The sequence below is a fragment of the Talpa occidentalis genome, unplaced genomic scaffold (assembly GCF_014898055.3).
Source record: "Talpa occidentalis isolate TD23 unplaced genomic scaffold, MPIMG_talOcc4v2.1 talOcc4.12, whole genome shotgun sequence".
NCBI lineage: Eukaryota > Metazoa > Chordata > Mammalia > Eulipotyphla > Talpidae > Talpa > Talpa occidentalis.
The window spans coordinates 6,490,197-6,504,141 of record NW_023601212.1 but is presented as its reverse complement, the minus strand read 5'-3'; the positions used below and the strand labels follow the sequence as shown (position 1 = coordinate 6,504,141).

Genomic DNA, 13,945 nt, shown 5'->3' with positions numbered 1-13,945 from the left:
TCCAGATCTTGGGGTGTCAGGTGATCCCCAGCTTTGGGGGATGGGAACGAGGAGAGGCGCTCAGCCTCCAGGTCTGTGAGTGCTGTCAGGGATCTAACTCTGCCCCCCTCGCGTAGGCGAGATTGCTGGCTTGGCTTGGGGAGCCTCAGGTCCCCCATCTATGCGAGGAGGATAGTAACAGACCCTCTCGCGGCATCTCTGAGGATGACATGATTTCAAGTCCTTAAAGCACCGCCAGCAGCGCCCGGGGGACCGGGGGACCCGCACCGGAGAGGCGCGGGCCCGGGCGGGAACGAGGGACGGGGGAGCCAGCCAGCGCGGGACTCCGAGGGGGCTGGAAGGCAGGCCCGGGGCCTGGGGGCGGCCGCCCTGGGCTCCCGGCCGCCGTCGCCCCGTCGCGGCCCGGGCGGGGGGACTCCGCGAGGAGGGGCGCGGGCGGGACGCGGGCCCGGCTCCGGGCTGTGGATTGCGCCGCGGCCGCTAGAGGTTGCTCCCGCCGCCCCGCCGCCGCTCGCGGGTCCACCCCCTGCGGGACCCGCCCCCCGCCCGCCCCCGGCCCACAAGGCCCTGCAGGGACGCGGCGGGTGCGTCGCGAGCCGAGGCCGGGGTGCGCCGTCCCGCCGGCAGCATGAGCGCCCCTGCCGCGAGCCCCCTCTTCGCGCCGGGCGAGAACTGCAGCCCCGCGTGGCGCGCGGCGCCAGCGGCCTACGATGCATCCGATACGCACCTGCAGATCCTGGGCAAGCCGGTGATGGAGCGCTGGGAGACCCCCTACATGCACGCGCTGGCGGCCGCCGCCACCTCCAAAGGTAGCCCCGGCCTGGCTCGCGGGGGTCAGCCGAGGCGGGGGGCGCTCAGGCCGCACCCCGCCGCTGCACCGCTTTCCTCCTCGGGAAAATGGGGCTGCTAGCGGGGAGCCGAAGCGGGGCACGGGGCGAGGCCGGGGAGGAAAGTGGGTGTTGCGGACACGGGGCTTGCACACCGTAGGTTCCCCCTAAGTGATGGAAACGTCCTGTGGGAATGAGGCTCTGGCCTGGCCGGGGGTGGGGGTGGGGGTGGGCGCTCAGGCTAAGTCGGGGAATGGGTCTTCAGATCCAGGCTGTAGCTGGAACTCAGATCCGGGCGCTGGACGGTGGTGGTGGGAGGTGTCGGCTGCGGTCGCTGAGGCGCTGCCTGGGCTAAAAAAAGCACTGGGAAGGCCAAAGCTGGGAAACAGCTGTCAGGGTGGCCCGGAGCCTCAGGATGTCAGAGCCCGAGGGTGCTGGGGCCCCCAAGGGGCCAGGTGCGTGCCTCCGGGCTCTCCTGTTGTGTTGCCGCCTGGCAGTGGACACAGCAGTCCCTGCAGGGTTGTGGCTTTTCTCTGTGCCTCCAACTGTGGTGCAGTTGGGACCAACTCCTCCCCTCCCAGATCATTCCAGACCCTGGCTTGAATCCTAGTCCTCCCTTAGCCTTGTCTGAGAACTTCATTGTGGGGAGGGTGGGAGGAGGAAAGTAACCAAATTGAGATAAGCTACTCCCTTGCAAAAAACAAGGGCTAGTGTCAAAGTCCAAGGTCGTCCCCCCCCCCCCCCCCCCCCGGCCAGAAGCCAGGGCCCACAGTGACCTCTCAAGGCTGCTGTGTTCCCTCCCACTGCCCACCTCTGCCTGTGGCCTACTGTGCCCTCCCCAGCCTTGTAGCAAATGTTTCTCTGCCAAGGCCCCAGGCCTGCACCCCCCTCCTCCAGGCAGTCTCCCTAGTTTCACCCTTTGCCTGCCCAGGGGGCCGGGTGCTGGAGGTGGGCTTCGGCATGGCCATTGCAGCCTCCAAAGTGCAGGAGGCCCCCATCGAGGAGCACTGGATCATCGAGTGCAATGACGGCGTCTTCCAGAGGCTCCAGGACTGGGCCCAAGATCAGCCACACAAGGTGCCTGCCTGTCTCTGCTTGCAGCCCCCCTCCCCATCCCCACTCCTTGGTTAAAAGCCTTGCCCCGAAGGTTGCATGGGGCAACTGCAGAGATATGGGAGGGGGCTTCCTCCCTTGGGATTGTCTGTCTCCTCCCTTGCAACAGGTGGGGAAATCCTGAGGACCCCTCTGACGCTTAGCTGTCTTTTTTCTCCTGTCCCAAGGTGGTTCCCTTGAAGGGCCTGTGGGAAGAGGTGGCACCCACCCTGCCAGATGGTCACTTTGATGGTGAGAGGATGATGGGAGCTGGGAAAGGGGAGCTTCTGCCTTGTGGAGGGACTTTCTAAAGAACACAGGGCTGCGACGTGTCGCTTGGGTGACAGCGTCTCAGGGGAGGACACACACAGGGCCCGGAGCTCAGTAGGTGTACAGTGCACCCCGAAGGACTGCATTCATTGCACATGATCCTGGGGCAGGTGGCAGCACAGGAAATGCAAAGGGCAGCCTGTGGGATTCTTGGGGTTCCCTCTGTCCCCACCTGCAGCTAGCGTCTAGAGTGGCTGCGAGCCCTGCCTGTGTGGCTTCTGTCCTCCTGTGCAGGGATCCTGTACGACACGTACCCACTCTCTGAGGAGACCTGGCACACACACCAGTTCAACTTCATCAAGGTAGGAGCAGGCAAGGTGGAGCTGGGGTCCACCCAAGCCGGGTGTCTACCTCCCACACTAGGCATCTTTCCTTCTACTTCTTTCTCTGACCTGGTCGCAGGAGGCCTATCTCGACCTTCCCCCTGACTGCTCTCCCCTCCCAGGGCCACGCCTTCCGTCTGCTGAAGCCAGGGGGCATCCTCACCTACTGCAACCTTACCTCCTGGGGGGAGCTGATGAAGTCCAAGTACTCTGACATCACCACCATGTTTGAGGTATGGCAACTGGAGGGGCCATCTAAGTGAGAGCTCCATGGGGCCGTCAGGGCAGCCTCCTTCTGACATATGAATTCCCAGCCACGTTTTTTTCTGCCCTGATTCCGTGCTGGCCACGCTGGCAAGAAGGTATGGGTTTGATGCCCCACCTTGGTGCTGCTGAATGACAGGCGGGAAGGTGCTGGAACTCTTGAGATTCCCATCCAAACTCGGGCCTCCATACTCTCAGTGGGCAGCTGGACCTGGGGTCGGGGGCTGGTGCAGGTCCTGCCTACTCCAGGGTCCTGGCACATGTGAGTGCTATCTGGGAAGGAGGGTGCCAGGGGTGGGTCCTGGAGGTGACAGGTGGTTCCCTCCCCAGGAGACACAGGTGCCCGCCCTGCTGGAGGCAGGCTTTAGGCGGGAGCACATCAGCAAGCAGGTGATGGAGCTGGTCCCACCCGCTGACTGCCGCTACTACTCCTGCCCGTGGATGGTCACACCCCTGATCACCAAGCACTGAGCCCCTGCCCTCCAGCTCAGTGCCAGCAGCTCCCTGAGGTCTCAAGCTTCAGGACCCTCCATCCCCCCACTTAGTGCCTTTGTGGCCAGAGCAAGCCTCTGGCTGCCCATAGCCCCATGTTCAAGCTGGGCCCCACCAGCTGCGTGGCCAAAGTTCTCTAATCTCTGCAGTTCCCTTCTAGGATGCTAGAGGATGAAATAAACACTAACACTGGGCTTGGTGGCCAACTGAAAGGTTGGAAACGTGCATTTATTTACTCTTCCTGGCCTTCTAAAATCAAGAAAAAAGACATGCCAAGTGGCCCTCCATAGTCTGCTCTGATGTTGCTGGGCCTGCCTGTGGCCCTTCATTGCGGCAGTCCGTCACCAGCTGCCTCCTGCCAGGCAGCCAGGACCAGTCCGTTAGCCCATGAAAACTATCTGCCCCCAGTCCCTCTTGGTCAGGACCACACAGAGGTGGGACCCCAAGGCCCAGATCCTCAGGACACTGGTGGTGGGGGAGTCTCTGGGCTCACCCAGCAGGCAGAACCACAAAATCAAGCAAAACCTTTCAATCTGGCGTCCCTCTCTTTAGGAACCTGGCCCTGCCCCAGGCCCCTCTCCCCAGCCCCTGGAAGTGTTAGGGCCACGCTCCCATTTCCAGTATCTGCCTTCCTCTGACCCAGCACCCTCCACTAGGCCCAGGGCAGCAGCAACCTCACCCCACCCACCCCAGAGAACGCCTGCTTCCATCTGCCCCAGGTCGCCCCCGCTTTGCCCTCTGCTAGCACACAGATCCGTCTGCTCCCCTCATTGATGGTGGAACCTGGGCCCACATTATGCTGGCTGCCCATCTGGGGTCTGCAGCTCCATGCACAAGGGTAAGGCGTGACCCTGGCTGACTCAGTCCACGCCCACTCAAGATGGGCACCCCTTCCCCCGGGGGCCCCTCCCCACATACAAGGCGGTGGGCCGCGCCTAGCTGAGTTTACCAGGTTTATTGACAATCTGAAAATGACGAGAGGTGCGGCAGGGCGGCTGGCTGAAGGCACTACCTGCGGTACCAGATCTTGAGCCTCTTCTCCCGCTTGATCTTCTTCTGTAGCTGCAGAATGCCGTATAGCAGGGCCTCAGCTGTGGGTGGGCAGCCTGTGGGGTGGGGGTGGGGAGGTCTTACCTCAGTTTCCAGGCCCACGGGGAGTGAGTCCATAGCCTTGGGACTCTTAGGCAAAATGTGGGCAGTGGGGAGGCCCAGGCTGCCCCATTTGGTCTGAGCTGCTTTGTCTACTGCCCCCCAACCCCCACAGTGACCTGGCTTAGAAAATACTGGGAGGAGAAGCTTAGGCTGATTACTGACCCTAGAGGCAACACTGGCCTATGAGTGAGCCCTTGGAAAGGAGGGAGATAGGGCCTTCCCAGTGGCACAAGGGGTTAAGACGCAACCTATGAAACTTCTGCAGCCTCTGTAGCATTAGTTCGATCCCCTGGCCAGCCAGGGAGCAACCCACATGGCGCGGCAGACCTCTCCTGACTCACCCGCTGCTCCCTCAGCAGTGTATTTCAGTCAGTCTGCCTGTTCTGCTCCCCACTCTATCTCTGGTGACTCCTCTCAGCCCCCCCACCCCCGCACCTCTGGTATGCATAAATAAATAAATCTTTAAAAAAAAAAAAGGAAAGGAGGAGACAAGAGGAAACAGAATGGCCAGGGTGAACGTGGAAACTGAGAAGGAAACCCCCCCAGGAGGAAAGCTCCCCCTACAGCCCCTGTTCCCAATACCCCAGCTTAGAAAAGCAAAGAGACATGTCACCACCTGGAGGAACTGAGTTGCTTAGGACCTCACATGCCTGAAAGTGCTGCTATGGTAGCTGGATAAACAAGGTGAACTCCTATGCATCTCTCAAAGCCCCACCACCAGGCAGGAAGGGGCCTGCCTGTGTCAAGGGCTATCTCCCCACTCCTGTGACACTGCCCCCCAAATATGACTCATCCCTCAGGCCTGTCTGGGGCCCAGTACTGCCCAAGACAGGTCTGGCCTACAAAAGGTACATAACAGATATTTGCAGAATGCGAAAAATCATTTTCAACCTTCTCTAATCCAAAGTCAAAACCTGTTTTTCCACCTTTTGACAGATGCCAGAGCAGTTTTTTGGACACCTTAGAATCATGACCTGGGATGTTCTCTCTGGGACACAGGATTATGCTTTCTGTACTTGCACTAAGAGAGCAGTACCAGGCAGCCAAGAACTGGGTGCCTTGTCCCCAGGGTAGCACTTCTGCCTCACCCCAAACTGGGTGATGCCCTGGGTGGCCACTGTTGCTGATAAGCTGTGCACCCGGTGGGGGGGGGGGGTTGTCATATAGGGTGGCCAGATAAAAAATGCCCCGTCGAATGTGAACTTCAGACACACAACCAGTACTTTTTCAGCATGAGCATATCTAAATGGCACATAGAACACATTTATACAAAAAATACATATATTGTTCACAAACTAACATTTAACTGGATACCTTGCCTACTCATTTGCTAAATCTGGTTACCCTGGCAAAGCCAGGACTGAGAGACTCTCACCCATCAGCTTTGAGGCTGAGAAGTTAAGGACAATGTTCTGGGTTCCCAGGAACCTTTTTCTGCTTCTATTTCACATTTTTGGGCTTTCTATGGAGTCACATGAAGCCATAGTTTAAGAATGACCAAACCAGTGGTTCTGTAGCGTTCAGCCTAATGTCTTTGGCGGAAGACTGTCCCCACATCTAGGTGAAACTGAGGACTTCAATTGGGGAAGCCCTGGGAGTCACTCTTCTCCTTGGGCTCATCTATAACCTAGAGAACCCACCTTCTTGAGGGGGAGCATGGGGCTTCCATGATGGAAGGGAGGAGTAAGAGGGGTGAGGCCCAGCCTGTTTGTGCCCAGTCTGGGGCCCTTACCTGGGACGTAGATGTCCACCGGCACGATTCGGTCACAGCCCCGCACAACCGAGTAGGAGTAGTGGTAGTAACCGCCCCCATTGGCACAGCTGGAAGGAGCAGTACGTGAGGGCAGCCCTGGTCACCCCATCCCTCTTCCCGACTGGGGCCCACCCCTAACTTGCAGCAGCCATCAACTGTAAACACATGCCAGGCTGTGAGAAAGGGGCAAAAGTCTTGACTCAAGAGCCTCTGTCAGTCCAGGTGGAACACAAGCAACATGAACCCTGAAAGCATATTGCTTGGGGAGAGAAGCCAGACGCGCAAGGCCACAACAGTGAGCCCACTGCTGGGAAGTAGTAGAACAGGCTGATCCATAGACAGAGTGTGTTCATGGTGCCAGGGGCTGGAGAAGGGGGAAGAGGTAACTGCTGACGGGGTGATGGAATGTTCTAGAATTAGAAGTGAATGATGTTTTTTTCATCTCATTTGCGAGTGCACTAAAACCCATGGAATCACACACTTTAAAAGAGTGAAATCCACGGTATGTGAATTTCATCTGAAAAAAATTCAGTGACTAAACAGCTTTTAGCTACGTGTGGTAATGACTGTAAGTTAATGGCCAGTTAGAAAGATGAAAGCACAGACTGTCTACAGGGTAAGACATGTCAACATGTTCATAAAGCAGAGAAACAGAGTGAACTAAATGCGCTACTATGTGTGTGAGGGGTAACGACCATGACCAGGCAGGAGGGGGCATCCTGGGGAGAGGGCCATGGACACAGACACATCAGAGTATTAATGACCTGCTCCTTGAATATGTGCAATTTTACTGAGCGTGTAAATTATTCCTTGATCAAACTGATCAGAGAGAAGCAAAGGAAAAAGGACTGCGGGGACCCGTGCCAGTGTGTAGCAGGCGTACCCAACTCTGGAGACAGTTGGAAACCACCCGACCCCTCACCTGGCACTCACCTCCCCATGGACACGACATAGCGAGGCTCTGGCATTTGGTCATAGACCTAGAAGAGATGGTGGGGTCTGTGTGCAGCCCGAGCCCGGGCACCGGGGGTGGGCAGGCGGGTGGGGGTCTGTGGAATCAGGCCTACCTTGCGGAGCGCGGGAGCCATCTTATTGGTGAGCGTCCCCGCCACAATCATCACGTCTGACTGTCGTGGGCTGGCACGGAAGACCACACCGAAGCGGTCCATGTCGTAGCGGGGCGCCGCCATGTGCATCATCTCCACGGCACAGCAGGCCAGGCCAAAGGTCATGGGCCACATGGAGCTCTGTGGGGAGCACGCAGGGCAGTCAGCAGGGCTGGGAAGGAAGGGGAAGGCCCCTGGGAGTGGGGGGCCCTTCTGTCAAACGCAGCCCAAGAATGGATGACTAAGCCTATTCTGTTTGAAGAAACGGGGTGATTTAACAGAAAAATCTAGATTTCTAGTCTCATGAAAAACAACACATTATACGCCCCACCCCCTGCCCTGCCCCACAGCGACCATGTGCTCTCCAGGCCTGGCAGACCATCCCTGGACACCTGTAACCAGCCTGAATTTGCTGCCGTGGCCCAGAGCTGACCGACAGGGATGTAAAATAAGCTGTGGGCCAACACGCCCCCGCAACCGTGCTACCGAAAAAGAAAAAAATGAAATAAAACCAGGAGCGAAGAGCCGCTGCGTGAGGAAACAGGACACACTTCCAGTGGGAGGTGGACATGCAAGAGCTTTCAAGGAAGGAGCACGGAAAGTGAACTGTTCTGTGGCTGACCCTGGAGGCGGGGAGGGTGATGGCATTTTTGCTGGGATGCAGCTACTGTTTTCTGCATCATTTTTCTACTTACAAACATGATTTTGACATTGAAAGGGAAGAATGAGGAGTGAGCAGAAAACAGGCAGAACTAAAGGAAAGCAGCGTGTCTCTGCTGAGAACTGAAGAGGAGGAGTCGGGGACCAGAGCTGCGCAGGGTGGGGCTCGTGAGCGGGTGTGTCCGTGTGCAGGGGCCTGAAGGAGGAGGGAGGGCACGGACTCACCCTGCGGGCCCAGTTGACGAGATCGTCCAGCTTGGCCACCACATACTCGCCCCGGCTGCTGGGAAGTGTGGTGGATTTGGTTCCAGTCTTGGGCAGAGCTGGCTGGCTGCCGGACACAGGACACATCACAGGGAGGCGTTAGCTAGGCGGGCAGCCTGGGAAGCGGGGGGATGCCACCCAGGGCTCAGTCTCCCCGTTGCTCTCTAGGGAGGGCCCTGCTGGTTGAGAGGTGTGTAGCCATGGGCCTGGACATGTATGAGGGGACCGGGCGGGGTTCCTGGCAGGGACCACACTGCACTGCTCCACGGGGGATGGGAGGGGACTGGAGTCACATCACGGATGTGCCAAGGTGGGGTTTGGGGATGTGTGGACTCCCCGGCAGGCTGGTCTCACCTGCTTGGGCTGTCAGCAGTGGCACTCAGATGGACACTACGCACTGGTACCGCTGCACACATGCCAGAGCTGCAAGGAGGGAACACACATGAAGACGAGTCCAGTTACCCCAAGGTGTCAAGACAGGGGCCACCCTAGAGCAGGGCTGGGAAACTGAGTCCAGGGGCCATATCCAGTCTGCTGCCTGTTTCATAAACTTTTGCTGGCTTGGCGCCATGCCCATCATCTCCCCACCCGTGTGGCCGCCTCACACCACAGGCACAAGGTCAAGTCATCGCAACTGACTCCTGCCTGCAAAGCCAAACACACACACCATGTGGCCCTTCATAGGAAAAGTGTGAGTCCCTGGCCTAGAAGGTGCTCTGTTGTCATGTCATACCACTCTCATGGCCCCCACTTCCCTGTTTTACAGTGAATGTGTATTTACTCCTAGTAAAAAGTCATCAAAATAGAGCAAAAGTCAGCCCAAACCCAAGCCATCTTCAAAGTTCACAGACTCCCCTCCACTAGGAAGACATGAGATGCCATGTCCATGTCAGCACGGTACTGGGGGTTCCATTTCTGGATTCTCCTTACTGAGGGGCAATACACCACCTGCTGCACTGCAGCTCCCATGCCCCACCCTGCACTGCTGCTCAAGGACCCTCCCAGCTTGTAAGCTGAATCTCCCAGAGGCAGGCACTCACCGCAGAGCCAGGATCGGACGGAGCAGGCCTGGAGCTGTAGAGAGAACCACAGGGGTCCACTGAGTTGCAGGCATCAGGAGAAGCCCAGATTCCTGGACTGGCTTGCAGGGTCCACTCCCTAAGTGTTTGTCCACCAGGGTCCCCACCTGGCATGGCCTCCCTCTTACCTTCGGTCTATTTCAAATTCTACTTAATAAACATTTGGCAAAGAGGGGTCTTTCTGAATACGAACCAATGTCACTGCCCTGCTTAAAACCCCATGACTGGGCCTCTCTGGTGGCGTAGCGTGTTGAGCGCAACGCTGTGAAGGTATCCGCAGCCTCTGCAGCGCGGGTTGGATTCCCGGCCAGCCAGGGCAATACCCACATGGCACGGCAGACCTCTCCTGCCTCGCCTGCTGCTCCCCTCAGCAGTGTATTTCAGTCAGTCTGCCTGTTCTGCTCCCAGCTCTGTCTCTGGTGATTCCTCTCACCCTCCGGTGCCTCTGGCCTGTACCCAGGTTCTTATATAAATTAAAAAAAAATAATAATAAAAAAATAAAACCCCATGACCCCTGGAAAAAAAGCTGGACCACACACCAGGGCCACCTTCCCTCTCCTCATACTCCTGCCTCAAAGTCCTCTGCCTGGAATACCCTGCTCCCCCACTTGCAGACCTGGTTTACCTGGTCTGCACTAGTCTCTATAACACTAAGGCCTTCCTGGATTTCCCACTGTCCATCTTGGTCTTGGCCAAGCCTGACAAGTGTGTACCAAGTAAACAAACCCAAAGACACCAGCAAGGCTCCAAGCACTGAGCTGGAAGATCCTGGGTTTCAGACACAGCCAAGCACAATCTGTCTTTGAGGACTCTGTGGTCTGGCAGAAAAGGCACTGTCCACAAAATCCCACATAGCAAAGCACCTCAGAAAGGGACCCACAGGAGACATAAGGCTTTGAGAGGCATCCCTGGAGATCCTTTCCCAGAGAGGAATCATAAGTAGGGCACTGCAAGGCAAAGGGGTGTTGGGGGTGGAGAAAAGGTCTGGAGGTATGGTGTAAAAGGGGGAAACAGGATATAACCGGAGCATGCTAGGGGCTGAATTTGGTCCCCCAAAGCCCTAACCATAGGACTTCAGAATGTGACTGCATTTGGAGAGAAAGCCTTGTCCCTGCTGGAGCCTGTCTCCTGCGGCCTCATCCATTGCACCTGATCTTGATGCCTGCTTTTTGGCATGTTCCAGGCTGGGCACACAAGAGAGCCTCAGGCTCCTGTCTGAGCTGTCCCTCTCTCAGCCTGATTCCCCACCTGAAAATTTAGGTCTTTGGATAAACTCACAGCAGAATAAACGCCCCTCACCTCTGAGGTGAGAGGATTCAAAGGCCTCAGGTTCATGCATTCTTAACCACAGGCTGCAGGTGAGAATTAGGAGTCTGGTGAACTTGCATGGGAAAGAAAGCTGCTCTCTCTCTGTTGTGAGCAACAGTTAATTTTACTGAAAATTCATTTTTCCTTCAATTCTGAGTGGAGCCCATAAGCTCTAGCAGTTTTAACCGGGTCGGTGGCTTCTTACCAACAGGAACCACGATGTCTCCTAACCAAGTTAGAAGCTGCAGACATTTCCAAGGAAAGCAAAGTGTCCACTCCTCGTTAATTCGAAATTACAGTAGTAATTGGAACTGGGCATATCGCGCGTCAATATAATGCAGCACTCGGATGACTAGCGCACCAACCCGACTTTGAAACAACACTTTGAAAGCTGTCTCTCGATATAATCAATTTTCTTTACAATCTCTGGACTGCAAGAGTTTTAAATCACTTAATCCAAGCAGGAAACGTCCTCGGGGCAGGCCAGGCTGGGACGCCTGCCCTGCGAGGGGCGTCCTCCTCCTGGGGTGGCGAGAGGCCGCGGAGTCTCGGCCGGAGGGCGACCCTCGTCGGGACCCGCTTCTCGCCCGCGCCGCCTCTCCCGGCTGCATTAGAGGCAGCATCCCGGGCCGTGCCTCTGGCCTCGCCCAGGGCCCCTGCCTGGCGCTCGCCCTGCCGGGCCCCCACATCTCCGACGGCAGCCTGGCGCGGAACCCGACCGCCGCAGCCCGGCCAGAGCCCGAGGAGAGACCCCAGGGGTCCCCAACGCTCACCCGCCAGCGCCGCCATCTTGGCCTCGGCCTTCAGACAACCTCTGAGGTCCGTCGCGTTAGCGCTGTGTTCCCAGGGCCGTCGCCCAAAGCGGCTCGGCTGGGGCGCAGAAACCGCTAGTCAGGACGTTCCGCCTCTGTGAATGTCCTCCAGGCGCGTCCCCTCTCCGGCGCCGCCGCCCCGCGCGGTAAGGAAGGCCTCGGGGACGCGTGGGAAGCGAATCAGCAAAAGCAGAAGCATTGTTGCCTTTTCCCCGGGAATAAAAGTAGCCCGCGTCCCTGGGTGGGCTCGAACCACCAACCTTTCGGTTAACAGCCGAACGCGCTAACCGATTGCGCCACAGAGACGACGCTGTGATCTCACGGCCAAGCGCAGACCTACATACGCGGCCGCGCCCGCGGAGCGGCCCACACGCCCCCGCCCCCCCCCGCCCCCCACCAGCGGACCCGCAGATACGCCGGGCGCGCCGGGCGGGGCGCCCCGGCCGACGGCCCCAAATAGCTCAGCGAGCAGAGCCTCGCCCCGGGGATCGCGAGGCTCCGCGTTTGATCCCCGGTTTCCGCACGTCGGCCCGGCGCAGGCTCGTCGCCTCCCCCACAGCGCGCGGCTCCTCCAGGCTCACCCCGGGGCCCCCCGCGGAGGCCCCGGCCGAGCGCGCCGCGTCCCCGGCCCCGCAGGCGAGCGGGGACGCCGGCCAGACGCGCCCTTCCCGTGCGGCGCGCGCTGCGTCTGGTTTCTTTTCCGGCAGCGCGGCGAGAACCGGCGCTGACGGCCGCCCAGACCAGCCGGAGTTCGCGAAAGTGCTTTCCGCTGCGGGCTTCACTCTGGACAACCGCCCCGGGCCTCTGTTTTGCCCATTTTTCTCCTGGGGAAACTGAGGCAGCGTCGGGCTGGCCCGGGGGCCACTTCAACCATCCAGTCTTCGCCAAGGCTGGTGCCTGAGGAGCCCGGGGTTTTGGGGCACCCGCAGGAGAGCAGGGGAGCCTTCCGGCGTGTTTGACAGCATCGGAAAGGGCCCGGCTCCACAACGGGAGTTTTCTTTTTAATTTAAATAAACTTTGCAATTTAGAGTAGTTGTGCAGAAAAGCTGCAAACAGTAAAGAGGAGGAGGAAGGCGGAGGAGAAGCGAGGAGGAGGGGCGGTGGGGAGCAGAGGCGGTGGGGAGCAGGAGAGGGGAGCTGGGAAGGGTGGGGGTAGAACAGGAAGCCAGGGACTGTGGAATTTAGGAATTTGGGGGGCGCTAGAACCTTCACGTGGGGTTTTGTGCTCCTCTGTGGGGTGAAATTCTTAACCTGCACTTGTATTCTTTTTTTCTAAATCAACTTTTAAGGTAAATGATGGACTTGAAGAGGTGCCAAAGTGCATGCACTGAAACCCCACTTCCAGGAAGTGGTTCTGCCGACAGGTTCTGCTTCAGTGAGCGGGGTTTGATTGTTCTTGGAGCCAGAGGGCTCAGACTAGGAGAAACACCCCTGAGGACAGGGGATGAGTGGGGAGAGGATCAGCGAGGGGTGGACTCTGGGCAGCAGAGAGGCTGCTGCGGTGCCGCCTCCCGCGGCAGAACTCAAGTGATTGCCATCTAGTCCTTGATGTTCCGCACGGTCAAGGTACCGAGCACGCGGGAGGAACACCCCGAACCCCGAGAAGATTACTGCGGATGACACACCGGACCCTGAGAAGATTGCTGCTGCTCGTCATGCTTATCCTATGCTTAATTTTTCTGCCCAGTAAAATAAGTAACCCATTGTCTGTCGATCTCCTGCCTCTCAGGAATGTATCTGGTGACGGTACTGTAACTGAGCTGTTTTCTGTTTACCTCTCAGGTCATGAGTTATAGTCTATTTGAATAGTTTTAAATCTTGTAGTTTCATAATGATATAGATTGATAAATTTAGACATAACAATTCTTTGGTTAATCATAAAGAATATAATTACAGAATATGGCTGGAAAAACTTCCTCCAACAGTCAAGACCTCACTTAGAGTTGTTTTTGGCAACCACCTCTAAAGGTGGTCATAAAAGGAATGTAGTTAAATATATAATCTCAAATACCATTAATGAGCTTATGTCATTTACAGAAATTAAACTAAATAATCAACAACAAAAGAAGTGGAATTAAGCAGACTTTTAGGTTAGAATCATGAAATCAAAAACGTTATGAGATTTATATTCATTACATAGTAAAGATAATCAAAAATAGGTTTACTAGAATGTTTAGAATTCAAACATACAGGAATAAGTCATCTAAAAACATTAAAGCACTTAAGTTAGAACTAGCAGAACTGGTTTTAGAGAACAATGATGTTCGTATGTCCTGATTAACTACATATGCCTAGCAACTTGTAATCATTAACTAAAAAATTGTATTTAATACCTTGATTTGCAACACTGCTCACATCTTTTATGAAGAATAAGACAATATATCTTTTGTGTCAACAGTAATTTTTGCTGAGAAAAATAGATTTTATGTAATCCAATACTGCTTGAGAATGTATAAAAATGCATGATAATTTAAGCACATTAC

At 56.6% G+C, this 13,945-nt stretch overlaps 2 protein-coding genes and 1 non-coding gene across 3 annotated transcripts; 1 reads left to right on the top strand and 2 right to left on the bottom strand.

The window, feature by feature from the left end:
• The first annotated feature begins 561 nt into the window (after positions 1 to 561).
• On the top strand, positions 562 to 3,560 carry GAMT (guanidinoacetate N-methyltransferase). The gene is made up of 6 exons (XM_037504947.2): positions 562 to 809; positions 1,759 to 1,904; positions 2,108 to 2,171; positions 2,484 to 2,551; positions 2,695 to 2,805; positions 3,167 to 3,560. Exons 1-6 carry the CDS (start codon positions 629 to 631, stop codon positions 3,305 to 3,307), a joined length of 711 nt encoding a protein of 236 aa, XP_037360844.1. The 5' UTR covers positions 562 to 628; the 3' UTR covers positions 3,308 to 3,560.
• Positions 3,561 to 4,143: 583 nt separating this feature from the next.
• On the bottom strand, positions 4,144 to 11,749 carry NDUFS7 (NADH:ubiquinone oxidoreductase core subunit S7). The gene is made up of 8 exons (XM_037504948.2): positions 11,424 to 11,749; positions 9,304 to 9,337; positions 8,618 to 8,686; positions 8,225 to 8,330; positions 7,301 to 7,480; positions 7,167 to 7,213; positions 6,213 to 6,301; positions 4,144 to 4,434 (listed from the first exon to the last, which is right to left on the bottom strand). Exons 1-8 carry the CDS (start codon positions 11,437 to 11,439, stop codon positions 4,337 to 4,339), a joined length of 639 nt encoding a protein of 212 aa, XP_037360845.1. The 5' UTR covers positions 11,440 to 11,749; the 3' UTR covers positions 4,144 to 4,336.
• On the bottom strand, positions 11,695 to 11,768 carry TRNAN-GUU (transfer RNA asparagine (anticodon GUU)). The gene has a single exon. It is a non-coding gene; the product is annotated as a tRNA-Asn (tRNA).
• Positions 11,769 to 13,945: the final 2,177 nt, after the last annotated feature.